The following is a 19,366-nucleotide window of genomic DNA, read 5'->3' as shown; positions in this document are numbered from 1 at the left end:
TTAGGGGATGGACAAAATGGGTAAATGTGATCAAAATTACAAACTTCCAGTTATAAGATAAGTCAGTCCTAGGAATGAACTGTAAAACATGGTAACTATAGCTAACAATACTGTATTGTATAATATATATATATGTTGTACACCTAAGACTAATATAATGTTATATGTCGATTATATCTCAATTAAAAAAAAAACAAAAGTTAACTATAAAAAATGTAGTATGGTATCTTTTAAGAAGGAAGGGGCAGATTCCAGCTAAGGTGGAAGTGTAGGTAAACATGCTTCACCTCTGCACACAACTACAGCAAAAAAATTACAATGAGAATACAAAACATATTTCACCCAGATTTGTCAGAAAATCGAGCTGTAGGGCAGTCTGACAACTAAGGATTTAAAGGAGACACATTCATCCAGACAGGTCGGAGGGGCGGAGACTTGGAGGTGCAGAGAGGGGGCAGAACTGGTGGTCCCACAGTCACATGTGGTGGATAAAAATCGGGAGGGATACCTCAGGAGCAAGCAATCCCACCCCCAGACCAGACCACCCAGCCCAGGGTTACAGCATGAGTAAGACAAATCCCCATAACTTCTGGCTTCAAAAACCAGTGGGGTTTGGGGCAGTGGAAGAAACTGTGGGATTCTCAAGAGACTTCTCTTAAAGGGCCCAAAACAGACTTAAGACTTATGCAGACCCACCCTCTCTTGGATTCGGCACCACAGCAACAGCTGGAAGGGCAAAAGCAGCATATGCAGGAAAAGGGGAGAAAGTGAAGTCACTGGCAAGGGGGCAAAGGGGCAAGTGCCAGGGAGACGGCTTCCTCTCAGGCCAGGCAGCGGCACTGTCCCCTCTCTGAGGCCTCTGCCCACACAAAGGCACAGAATTGTGAAATGGGCTGCCCCGCCCTGGTGCCTTGCCGAAGGCCCCACACAATTTACAGGTGCCTTTTCTATACAACAGGCCACACTACTAAGACAGGGAGTCAGGGCAGCTCTGCCTAAGACACAGAAGCAAACATAGGGAGGCTGCCTAATTGAGGAGACAAAGAAATATGGCTTAAATGGAAGAACAAAGCAAAACTCCAAGAAAAGAACTAAATGAAATGGGGATAACCAACCTATCTGATGCAGAGTTCAAAACACTGATTACCAGGATGCTCAAAGAAATCATTGGGTATTGCAACAGCACAGAAGAGACCCAGGCAGAAATAAAGACTGCATTGCGTGAAATAAAAATCCACTGGGAACGAACAATGGAATAGATGAAGCTGAAATTCAAATCAACTATTTGGAACACAAGGAAGAAAAAAAGCATCCAATCAGAACAACAAGAAAAAAAAAGAATTAAAAAAAGAGAAGAAATAGCATAAGGAACCTTTGGGACATCTCCAAGTGTACCAACATCTGAATCATAAGGTGCTGGCAGGAGAAGAGGAAGAGTAAAAAATTGAAAACTTACTTGAAAAAATAGTAAAAGAAAAACTTCCCTAATTTGGTGAAGTACATAGACATACAAGTCCAGGAAGCACAGAGACTCCCAAACAAGATGGACCCAAAGAGGACCACACCAAGACACATCATAATTAAAATACCAAAGGCTAAAAATAGAGAATCTTAAAAGCAGCAAGAGAAAAGCAGAGAGTTACTATAAAGGAGTTTCCATAAGACTGTCAGGAGATTTCTCAAAAGAAACCTTACAGGCTACAAGGGACTGGCAAGAAGTATTCAAAGTGATAAAAAGCAAATACCTATAACCTAGATTATTCTATCCAGCAAAGCATCATTTAGAACTGAAGGGCAGATAAAGTGCTTCCCAGACAAGGTAAAGCTAAAGGAGTTCATCATCACCAAGCCATTATCATATGAAATGTTAAAGAGAACTTTATAAGAAAAAGATCAAAACTATGAATATTAAATTGTCAACACACAACTATCAACAATTGAATCTAAAAAAACAAACTAAACAAATAAGCAGAACAGGAACAGAATCGTGGATATGGAGATCATCTGGAGTGTTACCAGTGGGGAGAGGAGAGGAAGAGAAGGGGGAAAAGGTGCAGGGATTAAGCAGCACAAATTGGTAGTTACAGAACAGTCACAGGGATGTAAACAACAGCACAGGGAATATAGTTAATGGTACTATAATGACTATGTATGCTGTCAGAAGGGTATGAGACTTTTAAGGATGATCGCTTACTAAGTTATACTATGTAAAGTATAATCACTGGAATGTATACCTGAAACTAACATAATATTCAATGTCAACTGTAATTGAAATTATTAAAAATGAAGTTTTTCGCCCTGGCTGGCGTAGCTCAGTGGATTGAGCGCGGGCTGTGAACCAAAGTGCCGCAGGTTTGATTCCCAGTCAGGGTACATGCCTAGGTTGCAGGCCATGGCCCCCAGCAACTGCACATTGATGTTTCTCTCTCTTTCTCCCTCCCTTCCCTCTCTAAAAATGAATAAATAAAATCTTTTAAAAAATAAAGTTTTTAAAAGTGTACCACTGAATTGTCATCTAAGAACTAGTACCTCAGATGGAGAAAAAAAAATCCTTCATAAGGGACTTTTCAAGATAATTTGGAGTGGTTTCTTTTTAGACTTACTCTTTTAAGGAATAACATTTATTTTACACTAACTGTTTCAATAAAAATCTTTTACTAAATTCACCATACAATTCTTACATCTTCTCAAACAGGGTCACTGAACATAATTCAATCTTTCTGATGTCTCAGTCGCTGCTATAATGTGCACCACGTGGCTACACACAACAAAAACCATCTCAGAGCTAGTGTGACGTACTGAGCGGTTTGTTTCTGTGCCAGATGCTCTCAGTATTATGATTTTGAAGTTCCTGAATCTGCTTGTCATTTTTTATTTTTTTTTCTTTTCTGTTTAGTACTTACAAATCTCACTGTACAAATCTCAAACATTCCCTAATGGCGCCCCCTTGAGCCTTCTCCATGTAACTTCTAAGTAATTCTCAGTGACAACTGAAAAGTTCCTAAGTAAATGAATAAACTCTGAGGAGTTTTGTTGTTAATTTTTTTGCTAGGCCCTTGGTTTTATCACATCTTCAAAAACAGTACACAAGGGACAGTTGAAGACTTCCCAAGGGTCAATTTACAGATCACCTTTCATATGTACTCTTTGTCAAAACAGGCCCTCTCCTCTTTGTAGGAGGAGGAGAAGGAGGGGCAAGAAGAGGTAATACTCTCACTTCTACCTAGAATTTATAATGCATTGCCTGGAAGTGTAATAAACTCCAGGGATTCAAGATAAGGACAAGTGAAAAAAATATTATTTGGGGGAAGCCTTCATAAATGATAATTGAGTTGTCATAGACTATCTACTATAGGGCTTCTTATCTCTTCCAGTCTTGTATATTTCTCTAAGAGTTGAAAATAGGACATTCTGGCCCATGCCAGGAAATTTTAATTCTGATACACTATAGTTCATGGGCAATTGAGAGCAGTTTCCTTTACAAACTTTGCCTCTTCCATCCCCACACACTCCACCTCCATGCTGTACTGTCCAAGAATGCATCACACTTTGGAGAGAGACTGATAAGAACTAAAGATAACATTGCTAAGAAATATCTAATGATAGAACTAGATTTTTTTCAAGTATTTAAATATAGGTTATTCTCTTATATTTCTCAAAACTTATTCATTGATTATTTATTAGCTTGAGAAAAAGCACATTTAAAGAGCTGAAACAGTATCAATTAAAGAGGCTGTTTTTTTTTTTTTTATATAGAAATATTTTCAAGGTCTACCACATTATTCAAGTTATGCTCCATAAAAGCAACAAACAGCCCTGGCCAGGTGGCGCAGTTGGTTGGAGGATCCCCTGCAGACCAAAGGCTGCGGGTTTGATCCCTGGTCAGGGCACATACCCAGGTTGCCGGCTGGATCCCCAGTTGGGGCTTGTACAGGAGGCAATCTATTGATTTTTTTTCTGTCTTACATCGATTCTGTCTTTCTGTTTCTCTCTAAAATCAATAAATGTATCACCAGGTGATGACTAAAATTATTAAAAACCTGCGGACAGAACTGTATATGAACTACTATATTTTATACGGTGGTAGTTAAAACTTATTTTGTAAAATTGTATCATGCAAGTTTTATTCTAATTAGTCAATTCTCATTACATCTTTTAAACAATTTAGTGTTTCTACCTCTTATTACAAAAATCACAGTTAGCTCTAAGACCAATTCACTTTTAACAACAGGTATCCTTCTCCATTAATTACCCCAAAACAAAGTTACTTATTAATGGAGTTATTTCTGAATCATTCCCTTTAATTTATACCTAAAATCTGAGTATCAGAGATCAGAAGATGTAAGCACACACATTTAGAAAATAACACTTTTTCATATCCCTCACTTCATAACAATGATGTGATATAACATAAGCAGCATATTTGTTTTTTAAATTATTAAAATGGATAAATGAATTCTACTTGGTCCATGTAATTTTCATCTCAATTACCTTAATAGTACCTTTTAGCATGCACTCTATAATTTATTTCTTAGGGGTTTTTATATTATTTAAAATGTGTATTAACTATCCTGGCCAGTGTGGCTCAGTTGGTTGGAGCATCACCCCATAAACTAAAAGGCTGTGGGTGCGATTCCTGGGCAGGGCACGTGCTTGGGTTTCAGGTTCAGTCGTGAGAGAGGCAACCAATTAATGTCTGTCTCTCATATCAGTGTTTTCTCTTTCTCTCTCCCCTTTCTCTCTCTCCCCTTGTCCCTCTCTCTAAAGTCAATAAGCATGTCCTCAGGTGAAGATTTTTTTTAATGTATATTAACCTATTTATCTGAACTTAAAAGAAGATGGCATTTTAGGATAAAAAATAAGTTTGATACAGCTGGTTGATTGGACAATGGAAACTAGCTTCATTAATCAAGAGGTACTTCCCATAAATCAAATAAGCTAACCCTTCAACTTGAAACTTTCGACTAAAATGTATTTATATGCATAATAAGATAAAATCATTTTATGATAAAAATTACATTGGCAAAGGTGGACTGAAACTAATATTTTTATTTTTCAATCACTTCTGAGTATATATCAGATTAAAGAAAGTACCTACAGGGGAAGAGGGGGACGTGATACAATTAGACACTTGATAAGTCTTGGTAAAGCCTTTTGATACACTTACTAGAAACTAAAAACAATTAATGGTTAAGCACCAGGTATCAAATCCTTTGGCAAAGTTAGGCAGTTTGCAATCTTTTGCTTTCAACTAAGTTGAAGGAGGACCTAATAGACATGTCAACTGATGTATGCTTGATAAAAAATCACAAAGTGATTTCTGGCATATAACTTGGAAGATTTTGCTATCACAAAATTTCCATTAGAAAAAACTTATTTATATGACCATTTATTTCTTAGCACTTAAACCTACAAAATCTAAAAATAAGAGCAGAAATTGGTGCCAAATCCTATTTCATTCTATCAATAATTAACATGTATCTCCAGATACAAGAACGAGTGGAGGGAGAAAGAACACAGCACCATTCATTTCATTTTAAAATATGGATTTCTGTTGGGCCCTGGCCCGGCGATCCAGTTGGTGAGAGCATCACCCAGACATGCCAAGGCTGCAGTTTCCACTCCCAGTCAGGGCACACACAGAAAGTAGCTAGTGAATGCTCGAATAAGTGGAACAACAAATCGATGTTCTTCTCTTTAGCCTTCTCTCTCTTTCTCTCCCCTCTAAATCAATAAATAAAAATGGTTTTCTACTGAGTAATTATTACATGCAAAGTGAATTTTAATTAAAATTTTCATACATGTGCATTATTTTAATCAACTGTGTGCTAACTGTAGTAACTCAAATCAGAAGGTATTTTTAATACTTAGAGCATCACAGTCACAAGAAAAACATTTCTAATATATATAAGTATATATATAATTGTAGGAAAAAAGTTTGATAGCTGTTCAACAAAAGATTTTCAAGCATAAAAATACATAACATTAACATAGAAATAAGAGGGAGTAACAGAACAAATAAGTTCATAGGGAAAACAATTAAGTTTCCAACCATTTGTTTTATATTTTTTAATTAATAATGGCACTCAGATTTCCTTGGATAAATTTTAAATAGTGATGTATTTTATTGAAATACAACATGCAGAAAATTCTCTCCTTTGTCACTTTTACTGAAAAACTGTAGTTGTCAATTTAAATATGTTCAAAAAGATATACAATTTTTCAAAATTGTTCCGAGGACATGTAAAAATCTCAATACTCTCCTAGACAAAGTTACAGTAAGGGTCATCCAGATAACTGAAGACTATTAGCAGAGTAGCAAAAACATAACATGCAAGTGTCAGTCTTCCTCAAAAGGATGACAGCCACAAGGGCATACATTTTTTTCCTGGGTATTCCTAACTTGAGTGCTACAAATAGTATATAGTGGGTCTTAAGAATTGTTTATCATGTCAGGGGGGGAATGGATGATTGAAATGAATGAATGGTGAATACATAAGTGTCAAAGTATTATTTGACCCTGGTTGGTGTGGCTCAGTAGATTTAGTGTGGTCAGCCCATAAACCGAAAGGTCAAGTGATGTCAGGGCACATGCTTAGGTTGCAGGCCAGGTCCCTGGTTGATGGCACATGAGAGGGTGTGCGTTTCTCTCAAACATCAACGTTTCTCTCCCTCCCTTCACCTCTTTCTAAAGAAGTAAAACCAAAAAAAGTACTAGAGGAAAGCATGGCATAAATCAAAGTATATTACTTGATAATGGAAAATTATAAACTACCAATTTCCACTAGAAATTAAATATACAGAATTGAAACCTAGTCAGACACTAAGACTTTTAAATTATTAAAGTGTTAGCATAAAATCTTCTTAAAAAGATGTTATATATTTTTAGACAGAGGGAAAGGGAAGGAGAAAGAGGGAGAGAGACATCAATGTGGGGTTGTCTCTCATGCGCCCCCCACTGAGGACCTGGCCTGCAATCCAGGCATGTGCCCCGACTGGGAAACAGGTAACCCTCTGGTTCGCAGGTCAGCACTCAATCCACTGAGCCACACCTGCCAGGACAAAAATCTTGATTTATATTTTCAAGAGATACAACTAATAACTAAACAGGAATAAGAGTTTGCCAGAAGGAGGCAAATTTTAAATCACATGGCCATCTTAGCTATAAATAAAACTTTACTTTAATAAGTATAGTTAGGATTCGAAGTCTTCAATAAAGCCAAAATATCATATCATCAAAACTTATTTCAAAAATACTAAATCTTCCATCAGACATTAAATTCTTTTGTGAGTCAGTCAGTGTTTTTCTAAGACCCACAGTAATTCTAATTTTCTCCTCAAAGATGCAGAAAAGCCATCAACACCTCTGCCTGAACTGTTGGTTTTTACTTCTCACATCAAGGAAAGTGTGAGTCTTACATCTTCCTACTCGCTCTGCAAACAGGTATTGACTTATTAAGAGGTGACTGTATCTACTGCCTGTGCACAATTTTAAGTTAACTGGTGGGCTTAAACTGTGTCCTAGAATTAATGTGAATTAAATACACCTAGGTAACTCATTGCAATGTTAATTTGATGAGGCTTAAAGCATTAAATATTTTTACAGTTTGACGTATAATAGGCATATAATAAACTACATATATTGAAATATACAATTTTATAAAAAGTGACATATATACAAATTTCCTTTTGAAAATCTGGGAGTGGTCCCCTTCTTCTGCCCAAAAGTTAAATAGGATTTTTGTTATCTGAAAAAAATACTTACCTTCATGTAGTTCACAATCTTAGCAAGAACGCCAAACTTGTATCCAGAGCTTCCTGATAGAGCTTTCAAGTTAAATGATCCATTGCTGTGCTCTGAAAATAAAGTTTAAAAAAATGGTAACGTTTTCATATTAGATATGATTACGACTTTTAAGTAGCTAAGATGATTTTTAACTCTGGTAACGATTTTTGTTTGAGCTTTTCTATCCAGTGAATTCTATCCTGTAAAATTTGGTGAAAAATTCAAAATCTTTGCATGTGCAATAAACTATCCATCGTCTCACTAAGGACAGGAACAAAGTATAAATAATTCAAAAGCATTAAAATACACTTCTTGCCGTGGCTGGTGTGGCTCAGTGGATAGAGCGCCAGCCTGTGAACTGAAAGGTCTGATTCCCAGTCAGGGCCCAAGAGCCTGGGTTGCGGACCAGGTCCCCAGTTGGGGTGGTGCGAGAGGCGGCCAAACAATGTTTCTCTCACACATTGCTGCTTCTCTCCTCTTTCTTTCTCCCTTCCCCGCTAAAAGTAAACAAATACAATGTTTTGAAAAATTTTACATACATTTATTTTATAAGTACCTTTTTCTCACTCTTAATTCTCATTAGATTTCCCCCATAATTAGAAGCAAGGCTTTTAAAACAAGAACACAATACAAATCTCAATCTGATCAACAGTGCTTTTCTAACAAACTTAAAACCATGAGAAGAGAGTGGATTGCTTCTGAAGGATAAAACTTCCAGTACCACTTATTACATCAATTTATGCTCATCATGTTTAAAGATTCAATATTAATTCAGAGAATAGAAAGGATGATACTTTCTATTCTCTGTTATCTCTATTAACTTTAGAGATAAATTAGGAATAAGAAATATAGGTACTGCCACTGCATAAACATGGATGCTTAGAAAGAGTTACTGGCACCAGGAGAGAGGCAATCTGTAGAAGGATTGTTTGTTTCAGAACATCTATCGTTTGTTGCATTCTTACAGGCACAAATCCTAATGCTACCCTGCATCACAAATGCACTCCATGAGTCAGGCAAGAACCGGTAAAAAATTTCCAAATAAATACTAGGAAAACATTCCAGAGGTACAATACATATTCATTAGCAAGGCATCAGATCAGAAATTATAAAGTTCCCATGTGGCTGGTACACAAGAGATGAGGTTAAATAGAAGGGGGGAGAGTCAATGTCTGGCACCAGCTTGGTAACAATAATTGAAGCAAAATAATGCATTAGAACAACCGCAAGTCAAATGTAACAACTGTCAGAGATCCAAAAGAACAGCTTTTAGATGGCAATACTCCTTTGAGATTAGTTAGTGAAAAGGCTTTATTAAATATGCTTTTTTTGAGACTAAAATGAGACTTCATATGCAATTTTCCTCTAAAAATAACTTACAATTTTGATAACTTTCTTGACACATTAAAGTCCATTTTATTAATGGCTCCCAAAATAGTACTTACAATGCCTTTATAGGTGTACTTTCACATTCACTTTTCAATCATGAAATCCTACCTACCTACACAGTTTGTTTTTAGATGTTTGGGGCCCTTATAATAGTAACAATAACTAACCTTTACTGAACGCTTACTGTTTGCCAAGAGCCATGCCAAATGATTTTCTCATTTAATCCCTCCCAAAAATCCTATTTAGGGGATACTACTGTCGACTTTTAAACAAAAAAAAAAACTAAGTAGTAAGCGACAGAGTACAGATTCAAATCCAGTTGAATCCCTGTGATAATGCCTTGTAAAGAGTAATTAGCCAGCCTTTAACACAGGCTATGCCATCTGAAACTGGTCTTTTTTTCAGAGTATCGATCGATATTCATAAATGCACATCTAATGTTCTCTTAACTTTATAGTAAAGTAATATTAAGTTTATGCTGTATAAATAACTGGGAAGACTAAAAAACAAATGACAAGTATGTTAAAAATAAGCACCAAATGGTCAATCAAGATCCACATACAGTGTTGTTTACCATGGTGTTTCTAACATTTAACTCAATGCCAGACAGTAAACACTCAATGTTTGTTGAGGGGAGGGGAGGGGAGGGGAGGGGAAAGGGAATGAAAACAGGAATGGGAATAAGAATGAACAGTATTTCCAGATACCCTTTCATGGCCCCAGAAACTAATGTGCTGATTTATCTATGATTAAAATAAGTCTATATAGCAAGCATTTACACAGCCTACTATTGTTATTATTGCTACTCCCATAATTAAGAACTTTGATCCTGTTATGCTTAGACCACAACTTTAACTAATGCACCATAAATAAGAAAACATTCTATCTTAAACATCCAACTGAGGATTCCTTTGCCATTTAAGTTTCACAAAATGCTGCCCTGACAATGTGGCTCACTTGGTTGGAGCACTGTCCTGTGAACCAAAAGGTCACGGGACAATTCCCCATCAGGGAACATACTTAGGTAGTGGGTTTGGTCCCTGGTTGGGGTGTGTACTAGAGGTGAACAATCGATGTTTCTTCCCTCTCTCTCTCCATCCCCTCCCCTCTGAAATCAGTAAGTAGCCCTAGCTGGTGTGGCTCAGTGGAATGGGCGCTGGCCTGAGAACCAAAGGGTTGCTAGTTCAATTCCCAGTAACAGCATGTGCCTGGGTTGTGGGCCAGGTGCCTGGTTGGGAGCCTGTGAGAGTCAACCACACACTGATGTTTCTCTCCCTCTCTTTCTCCCTCCTTTCCTCTCTCTAAAAATAAATAAGTAAAATCTTGTGTCATTAATTAATTATACAGACTGCTTACTACGCTCTCCCAACTAGTAAAGCTGAAAATCCTATTTCTCTCTTTTCCCTCAGAATTTCTCCTGTATCAAACCACCACATGGAAATAATCACTTCCAGAAGCCAAGAGTTATATAAAACACAGAACTGAAGGAAAAGTGGAGAAAAGAAAGTTTCATTTATAAAATTGTATGCACTCTTGCTGGAAGAAATACAAAGCTGGTAAACCTGGCCTGTTTGTGTATTCTCTCAACATTGTTATCTTCTAGCCCTAGCACCAAAATATTCACTGAAGGTTCTGAAATTTTATAAACACCGAGGAAACACCAATTTGTTGCTAACTAACAAATCCTACGCAGGAATGAAGCTGAAGGACAAAATGTAAGGCAAGAAAAAAGGGTGACAGCTGATACCCCAGACAGCTCTATTCGAGTTTATGAATGATTTACTCTTAAGGGTGGCAGGACTTGATGCAAATGAGTGTAGAGGAGACTGTCAGCTGCGCTGCGGTTCAACCAATAGAAGCTCAGCTCCATCTTGGCTATGCACTAGACTGCATTACAATCAGACGATACCATCGCTTCAACAGCAGCCTTTCAGACAAGAGGTAGGTTTATATGTCTTTTTCATTTAGTAATACATGTCCTCGTGATACAATATAAAAATATTTTACCATAAAAATCAAGCAGAAAGCTTTATTCCTACTAAAAACCAATAAAAGCAATGTATTCATTTAATTGCTTGGCAGGATTTTATTATGAAAATACGAAGACTGCCTGTGCTATTTGATAAGCACCCTTACCATCTGTGCCTTAATGGAAAATTCATGACATTGTCTTTAACTGGATCTATATCCAGACTGTAGAGTAAACCATAAGCATTTGATTTTAAGTGGTTACTTGCTAATTTCATTTTCTCCAAGCTATTTCATTTTAGCAGTTTGGTCTGTCTTAAACAAAGGATTTTTCTTAAAGAAAAACCTGGACTAAAAGCAAATCCTGGACTAAAGCTTTCTGATTATATGCATGCAAATTATATTGGCTGGTAAAAAGCAGACACTTAAAACAAAGTTTGATGTATTTTAACAAATACCAGAAAATAGTTCAAAATTGTTTTTTTGATGTTGAGTATAGACTCAGAGAATGCTGGGAAATTATCACAAATGTGATTTAACATAAAAATAAAATTATAAAGGTACCATTATGTAGGCTACATTATAATGTAACCTAAAACATTTATAGAGCTTCAGACTTTTCTAATATTTTAATTAAAATAATTCCTTACAGTAAAACCCTAAAGTCTATATTACTGTAATACATGTCATGCTATTATTAAATGAAAACCTTTTCAAAATAGCCTTTCATTTTTGTGTGTGCCATAAAAATATAAAATCACAGTAATTTTTACATGTTAAAATTAGGATCAGCTTTATTCTTAAAGGATCAATTTATTCTTAAATTGATCCTTAAAGTAAATACATATTAAGCCTTTTTGATAAACTACACTTAAAAATAAAAATATGTCATAAGAATTGGTTAAAGGAGGACAGTACATTACCTTTCAAGGTAGTAAGATTACTCTCATGGCCCAGATTAACTGTGCATGTCTACTAAAAATTAGTAGCAAGTGCTGACCAAATTTCTAATTTTCTAATAGTCAAGCACAAAAATATTAGTAGATGCTAGAGTTCCAAAATATTACCTATACATGCTGCTCTAAAGATCCAAGTTCTGCCCTTTTCTTTGTTGATAAATCTACTTAAATCTTAAAGGTCTTCTTTACCCTAATTTTCACTTCTCCTATTTCTTAACCAGCATGCAGCTAGTATGAGCCAGTGTCCCTTACAAAGACCAAAGGCTGCTGCTGTAAGATATCAGATCTCTCCAGGCTCAGCACAATGGGGTTAGGTACCTAGAAAACATTCCTGTTTGCTGTACGAAGTATGGGAGCCCGAAGAGACTCAGCCAAAACAAAAACAACTTTGTTAAATAAAACAAAGTTTCAAATTAACTTATAACTCAAACTTCAGGTCAACTGTAAACCTAAACCCCTACCACCTACCTTGTTTTAAAACCATCATCAGCCTACACCTTACTGGTAATACACCTATGGTCAGCACAGATGGAGGCTCGCTGCCATTTCACCCAACACACGAGAGAGAGACATGGCCGACCTCAGAGTTCCAGGGCTGAGTGAGCTGCTCCACATTTAAAGTCGTTATGATTAGTTGATCATATTTCAAAGTGATATGTATAAAGGCACTAGAAAATTCAATTCAAGAGCTTTTACCATCAATACATCAGAAGCATAATTTTATTCTCATCTGGCAATTCAAGGCTCAAAAACATTTCCAGGTCTTATTCTCTAGGTCTAAATACTTCACTAGGGCCTTTTGAAATGGGAGGGAAAAACAGGTGAAGTCACTATTTCAAATATGACAAACTACAAAGTTATATAGTATTTACCTTAACACTTCCCAGTCCTGTAATGAAATTTTAAAGTGGCTATGGGGGAATACAGAAAAGTACAGACTCTTTTTTTTACCATTTTCTCTCACTTTTCATAGGGCATGTTTACAGCATTTGCTTAATATAAATATATATTTAGCTTCAAAAATATACTCAGAACACAAAAAAATCCTAGTGGTAAATATCTTTTTGCATGTCTAGTTATGTCTAATCCAGCTAAGTAAATTTTAGATTGTACCCTAAATTTAACACAAAAAATTACTAGAGGTCTACTGTACTTTGAAAAAATAATTCACATAAAATATAAGGTGAAAATGATTCCATATTATAAGGGTTGACTATTTTCAGATATGCCCAGAAGCCGACTAAAGAGCAGATGTTTTGAGCTGCTCGTCAGTTATCAATACACTCGGAAGAGGCAAACTGTCATCATTTATAGCATAAACCTGATTATGTATAAACACTCTCTCCTAAGCTTCTCAGATGCTTCTAGAAGACCTTACCAATGCCCTGGGAGATGGCACACACTGCTATCCACTGTCATCACTGCGAGCATTACTATAAGCATATTTGTGTGTGGATAAAGTACCAAATAAAAATGACAGTGTTTCATAATCCTAATTTTAATTTTTTAGAATCCAGAAAACTGAATGGATTAAATAGATAACAGATTTTTAAAAGCCAAAGACATGGAATACTTTTAAAATACATTACTGTGGGTTTTGAATAAGTAATATATTCGCACACACCCGTCTCCCAAATCTACTCTCCATCCAACCCCACAACTAATTATTAATTTCTTGTATACCCAATATTTTTGTGTAGATAAAAGTACATAAATATATGTATTGTTTCCCTCCCTTCCTACACAAACTGTCCTGTACCTTGCTCTTTTCACTTCGCAACATATCCTAAAAATCTTCCCATATCACCACACAATTACCGCATGTATAATATTCAATTATGTGGATATTCTACATTAATGCTAACCAGAAGAATCATTCACTGATGATGGGCACGTGTTAACTTCAAATCATTAATTTAGTTGTGTGTCTGTCTATCTATCTTCACTTTCTCCCCTTCCCTTCCACTCTTCCTCCCTTTATTTTTTCCAAGGTGAGGAGGCCTGAAAAATATTTAAGCAATTCAATTATACCTCAAAAATAAACAGAAAAAGTTGTTCTTTAAATGACCTTTCTAATAATTTTTAAATTTCATTTTGAAATAGTAACTTACATTAGTTTTTACAACTTCTCCCCAGTTTTAAAGTCAATACAAATAAAAAAGGCCTACTACTCGCAATGAATTAAAACGCAAAGTAATAACTTCTGTATAATTTCAACCTGGTAGGACTTAATAGATTTATATAACCAATTTCTAGGAGAAAAAAAATTAAAAGCTGCATATGTTAGAGAGACAGAATTTCAGATACCACTTTTAATTTTTATTTAAAATTGCTGTCTCTGAAATCAATGGCAAACACTTTGACAAAGCTACTTAGTAGGGTGTACTAACTAATCTGAGGGGCATATCGTGGAAACTCCTTCTCTCTCCTCTCGCTCTCCCCCCAGCACCGTTTCCCCTGCAGTCACTTCCAATGCCAAATGTAGAAGAGACCCTCAAAAATTTTTTTCCAGATTTTAAAAGGGAATCGACTTGAAAGGCTTTAACCAAAAGTCTAAGGAATATTTCCATCAATGCTCCTAGGTTAGCCCAAGTAAAATGATTAGACAGACCCTCACGTAACTCTCCCCACTCTTCACCTACCCACATTACGTGGCGCTGTCCCCACTTTCCCCAAGGTCCCACTCTCCTTTCTCTCCCTGTCCTCGATTAGCTCTGCTTTTCAAAAAGGACCTGAAACTTATTCACTATGAAGTAAAAATAACTGTAACTATGTATGTCACCTCTCTCAGGAGTATATACATTTTAGTAGTGCTTAACATCTTAAAGGAGTTCCAAAGCTGAACTTGGCGGGGGGGGGGGGGGGGGGGCAGTGTATGTATGTATGAGTGTGTGTGCATGCACACAGGACACTATTAGGAAGGCCGAGTCAAAAAGGACTTGACTTTTGTCTCCATGTGATTTTCATTTCTATGAGTTACTTGACTGCGTCCACGGTGATCAGAACCAGAGGCAGCAACAATGCAGAGGATACAGGGGTAGTCCATCAGAGCATCCCCACCACACAACTCCATGTGAATGGCACCCACGACACAGTGTGACTGGTGCTCCCTGAAGCTGTACTACCTAGCAGCCTTGCTTTCTATCCGAACATGCTCAGAAGAGAAAAAGTGGAAGGGTAAAAGAGGGTAACTTTGAAAGGCTGGGTCTCCACAGTTTGAAAATTAATACAGCAAATGGACTTTTTTTATGTCCCAGAACAAACAGAAGCAATTGATTCAGTTATTGTCCATTGGTCTGCTATCCCTCACTTCAAGATGAAGGGTCTCACCAAGCACCAAAAAACTGAAGAATTCTTAAACCCAAAAGGAAAAAAATAAATTTACTTTTGGGCTCAGATCAATTTTACCTTCAAAATACATGAATGAAGGAAAGAAGGAACCAAGTCCATCCAGAGAGCTGAAGTGATTTACCAAGCAAATCTGATTTTAAAAAGAAAACAAAAACCTTAAAAAAATCAATTTATTAACCCCAAAGTTTTAAAATTTTATCTATAAAGAAAAAGAAATCTAAAGGAATTATATTGTATGGCTTTGGTCTTTAAGTCACTTTTTAGTCTTTTTAATGTGAAAATAGTATTGTGGTTATGTCCAAAAACAGAGTCCTCACCTTTTAAGATATACTGAATATTCCTAGAAGAAGTAATGTAATGTCTGGGATTTGCTTCAAAAGAATCAGTGCAGCACTGGGCAGAGCTCTAGACTGGCCAGGAGTTCGTGAATGAGGCTGCAGTGTGAGCACACGGGGTTTTCATCACACTCGTCTACTTCTGCACTTCCTCGAAGCCTTCTTTAAATAAAACATACTCTCACAGACGGGTTATCTCCAGCACTCAGGAAAGTGTTTGGTACACAGTAGATAATCAATAAACCTTTGATTAGAAGAATTTAAAACAATTTACAACTACACAGAGGGGAAAAGCATGCAAAATAAGTCATTTCTCTCATCAAAAAAGCAACAAACTGAAAATGCCATCGAAGAACTAGGATATTTTTTCTCTTATTTCAAAAATTGTCTTACTTTATAGGTATTTTCTAAGTTTTAAAAATAAGCTTAAAAGATATGTTTGAAAGATCAAGAAAATAAAAATTCAGCCCTGGCTGGCATAGCTCAGTGGATTGAGCTTGGACTACGAACCAAAGCCATCGCAGGTTCGATTCCCAGTCAGGGCACATGCCTGGGTTGCAGGCCACGGCCCCCAGCAACCGCACATTGATGTATGTATGTCTGTCTGTCTGTCTGTCTCTCTCTCTCTCTCCCTTCCCTCTCTAAAAATAAATAAATAAAATAAATCTTAAAAAAAAAAAGAAAAATTCATTTATTATCTGTAATTCTTACCATCCCATTTAAGGCCTAACAAGTATCAGGTCAATAAGTGCAGAAGTTAATGCAAGAATACTAAAACTTGAACTCACTGGCTAATTTTATGAAATGGAATAATAATTTTAAAAATAACAACTTTGTGGTACTGAATTTGCCTGACGTTTAAAATATTCACATTTACAGGCCATTTAGGTGTATGAATCATTTAGACTATCATAGACATAAAAAAAAAAAATCCTAAGATTATGGTCTCTTCACAGGCAACTTAATTTGACTTTCTCTACTATTTTTCCACCCAGCCACTATTTCCCAATTCAGTCCCAGAACGTGAAGTTTAAAGGAGCGGAACTAGGAGCCAAAAATACACTGAACCAAGAAGGTGAGATGATCCACAAGGGCATTTTGAAAAACATGACCTTAAAATGCTAAGATTCTTGTAGATAATACCTCACTGACAACTCCTTTAGTCAAATTTTAAACCAATTCAGCTGCTTTTCCCCCTTCCATTAGCAGTTAGTTTCTGTGTAAGAATCTTAAACATACACATTTGTCTAACAAATGATATACACAAAAATATATGGTATGGTTTAACAGAGTACATTTGCATAGATACAGAAAAAACACATTTAATACCATTAATGTGTTTTTAAATTAATTAAAAAATTAATATTCAGGCACTAACTCTGGCAGACAATAAGGAAGACTCGAGTTGCTAGCAAATCTTAGCACTGAGATTTGAACTGACAAATCTATAGAGTCTGATTACATATATTCACTTTCTACCTTTTCATAGATTCAAAAGAGTGATACAAGAAGTGAAATCTCTAAGAATGGCCTCCCTGAGCTCCAGCCTCTGGAATGAAACCACTACATCTGTTTATCAGTATCTTGGTTTTCAAGTTCAAAAAATTTACCCTTTCCATGATAACTGGAACACTGCCTGCTTTGTCATTCTGCTTTTATTTATATTTACAGTGGTCTCTTTAGTGGTGCTGGCTTTCCTTTACGAAGTCCTTGACTGCTGCTGCTGTGTAAAAAACAAAACTGTGAAAGATTTGAAAAATGAACCTAACCCTCTCAGAAGTATGATGGACAACATCAGAAAACATGAAACTGAAGTGGTCTAGTGCTCTACATAAGATGAACAAAATCTTTGAAGACTGCCTTCAACTTTTGAGGAAAAAAAAATTTTCTCAGGCCAACTGTTATTACAAAATTGACTGACTTTGAATGATTAAAAGATTTCTACTAGAAGGGAAAATCAAGTTAAATATGTACTTTCTGTGTGTGTATCCCTTTCATTAAATACACAGTAAAACTTCACAAATGTGAATAATTTACCAATTTCTTTAAAATGACATTTCAAAAACTAGATAAAAGATTCCTAGAACTCAGTCCTGACCAGAGTGGCTCAGCTGGTGGGAGCATCGCCCTACAACCAAACAGTTGTGGAGTCGGTTCCCAGTCAGCGTACATGCCTCAGTTGCAGGTTCTAGCCCCGGTCCAGGAGCATACCAGAGGCAACCAGGATCAATGTTTGCCTATCACTCTCCCTACCTCTCTCCCTAAAAACAGTGAAAAACAAATGTCCTCTGGTGGGGGTGAAAAAAAATTTAAAAATTAAAAGATTCCTAGAATTCAATATTAAGCAGCAAAAGATAAACTGGAAAACATAAGCAAGACCAATGATGCCAAAATAACATACGTAAACAAATCATGTGGACTAAAAAAGAGAGTTACACTATATCTACATGTGTTTTGGCAATAAAAATGCTATTTAAAATGCTTCCCGAAATCCAAAGTAAAATACTTCCACTTAAATATTAAAATCCCTACTTATTAAAAAACATTATTTTCTAGTTTGTTGAAGACAACTTACACATTTTTAATTATTTAAGTTTTGTAGGGTTACTGTGAAAAGTCTCAAATACTCAGAAAACTCACAAGTATACTTGCATAAAATTTTCATTAACTGGACTAAGTGTTGAAATACATGGTATTCAAACTAGTACATCCCCTAAATTACACTTCTTGGGCTTGTGCTTTCATTTTGCTTCTCACATTCATACTCTGAGGGGCTAAGATACCTCATATAGAAGAGATTGCAAAAAAAAAAAAAAAGTCAAAGGACAGGACCACTCAACATCTGTTAAGAAATATGGCAGTTTCATTTCTTAGAATTCCAAGGGCTATACAGATATTACACTTTCTAACCCTAATACTATTTTGCTACCACCCATGAGCAAACCAAAGCATGCTCTTAACCACTACACTACAACTGCCCTTAGGCCAGAAATGTCACTCCTGAAAATTTATTGAGACATTAATTCAAAAGAAGAAAAAAGCCCAAAATACAAAGATGTTTATAATAGCATTACTAAAAATAAAGAATTGGAAACAACAGCTTTTAATGTGACACCTCAACTTAACAGATAAGCTAATGAAAAATGACAATAGAAAATATTTGATATGTGAAGTGAAAAATAAGTATTTTCAATTTAGAGAACCCTAATTGCCAATCTGAAGTTTTTCCACAAAATACTTTTTATATTTTCTTCTAAAATTCGAAACAAGCACAAGTAACGTAACCAACTTTCAAAGGACTTATGACACCTAGGTATTCAAGATACTCTGGTAACCACGAACAATTCTGAGCACTGTTAAAACCACATTTTTGCCTTGGCTGGTGTGGCTCAGTGGATTGAATGTAGGCCTTTGAGACCGAGGGTTAAGGGTTTGATTCCCAACAGGGCACATGCCTGGGTTATAGACCCGGTTCCCAGTGGGGGACACATGAGAGGCAACCACACATTGAGGTTTCTCTCTTTCTCCCTCCCTCCCCTTATCTCTAGAAATGAATAAAATCTTTTTAAAAAAATTTC

At 36.2% G+C, this 19,366-nt stretch overlaps 2 protein-coding genes and 1 long non-coding RNA gene across 8 annotated transcripts in view; 2 read left to right on the top strand and 1 right to left on the bottom strand.

Annotated features, from left to right (window-relative positions):
- GTF2E2 (general transcription factor IIE subunit 2) overlaps positions 1-19,366 on the bottom strand; it is a 49,188-nt gene that overhangs the window by 21,465 nt on the left and 8,357 nt on the right. For 4 of the 6 annotated variants that reach the window (XM_036011651.1, XM_036011648.1, XM_036011650.1 and 1 more), the window contains exons 3-4: positions 7,766-7,857; positions 5,099-5,173 (exon numbers count right to left, since the gene is read on the bottom strand). In XM_036011651.1, coding sequence (XP_035867544.1) covers positions 5,099-5,173; positions 7,766-7,857 — 167 coding nt within the window. The remainder of the gene's footprint in view (positions 1-5,098; positions 5,174-7,765; positions 7,858-19,366) is intronic. The other 2 variants (XM_028526933.2, XM_028526934.2) reach the window with 1 other exon arrangement.
- LOC118497431 lies at positions 252-1,069 on the top strand. The gene is made up of 2 exons (XR_004899958.1): positions 252-418; positions 939-1,069. It is a non-coding gene; the product is annotated as an uncharacterized LOC118497431 (long non-coding RNA).
- Positions 10,471-18,142, top strand: SMIM18 (small integral membrane protein 18). The gene is made up of 3 exons (XM_028526935.2): positions 10,471-11,116; positions 16,784-16,863; positions 17,278-18,142. The coding sequence occupies exon 3, from the start codon at positions 17,315-17,317 to the stop codon at positions 17,609-17,611; it is 297 nt and encodes a 98-aa protein (XP_028382736.1). The 5' UTR covers positions 10,471-11,116; positions 16,784-16,863; positions 17,278-17,314; the 3' UTR covers positions 17,612-18,142.

The sequence above is a fragment of the Phyllostomus discolor genome, chromosome 11 (assembly GCF_004126475.2).
Source record: "Phyllostomus discolor isolate MPI-MPIP mPhyDis1 chromosome 11, mPhyDis1.pri.v3, whole genome shotgun sequence".
Classification (NCBI taxonomy): domain Eukaryota; kingdom Metazoa; phylum Chordata; class Mammalia; order Chiroptera; family Phyllostomidae; genus Phyllostomus; species Phyllostomus discolor.
Note: the sequence above shows the minus strand (reverse complement) of the source record. Positions and strands in the feature narration are given on the sequence as shown.

Excerpts from the sequence above, each read along its gene's own strand:
- SMIM18 (XM_028526935.2), top strand. The coding sequence starts at position 17,315 with ATGGCCTCCCTGAGCTCCAGCCTCTGGAATGAAACCACTACATCTGTT.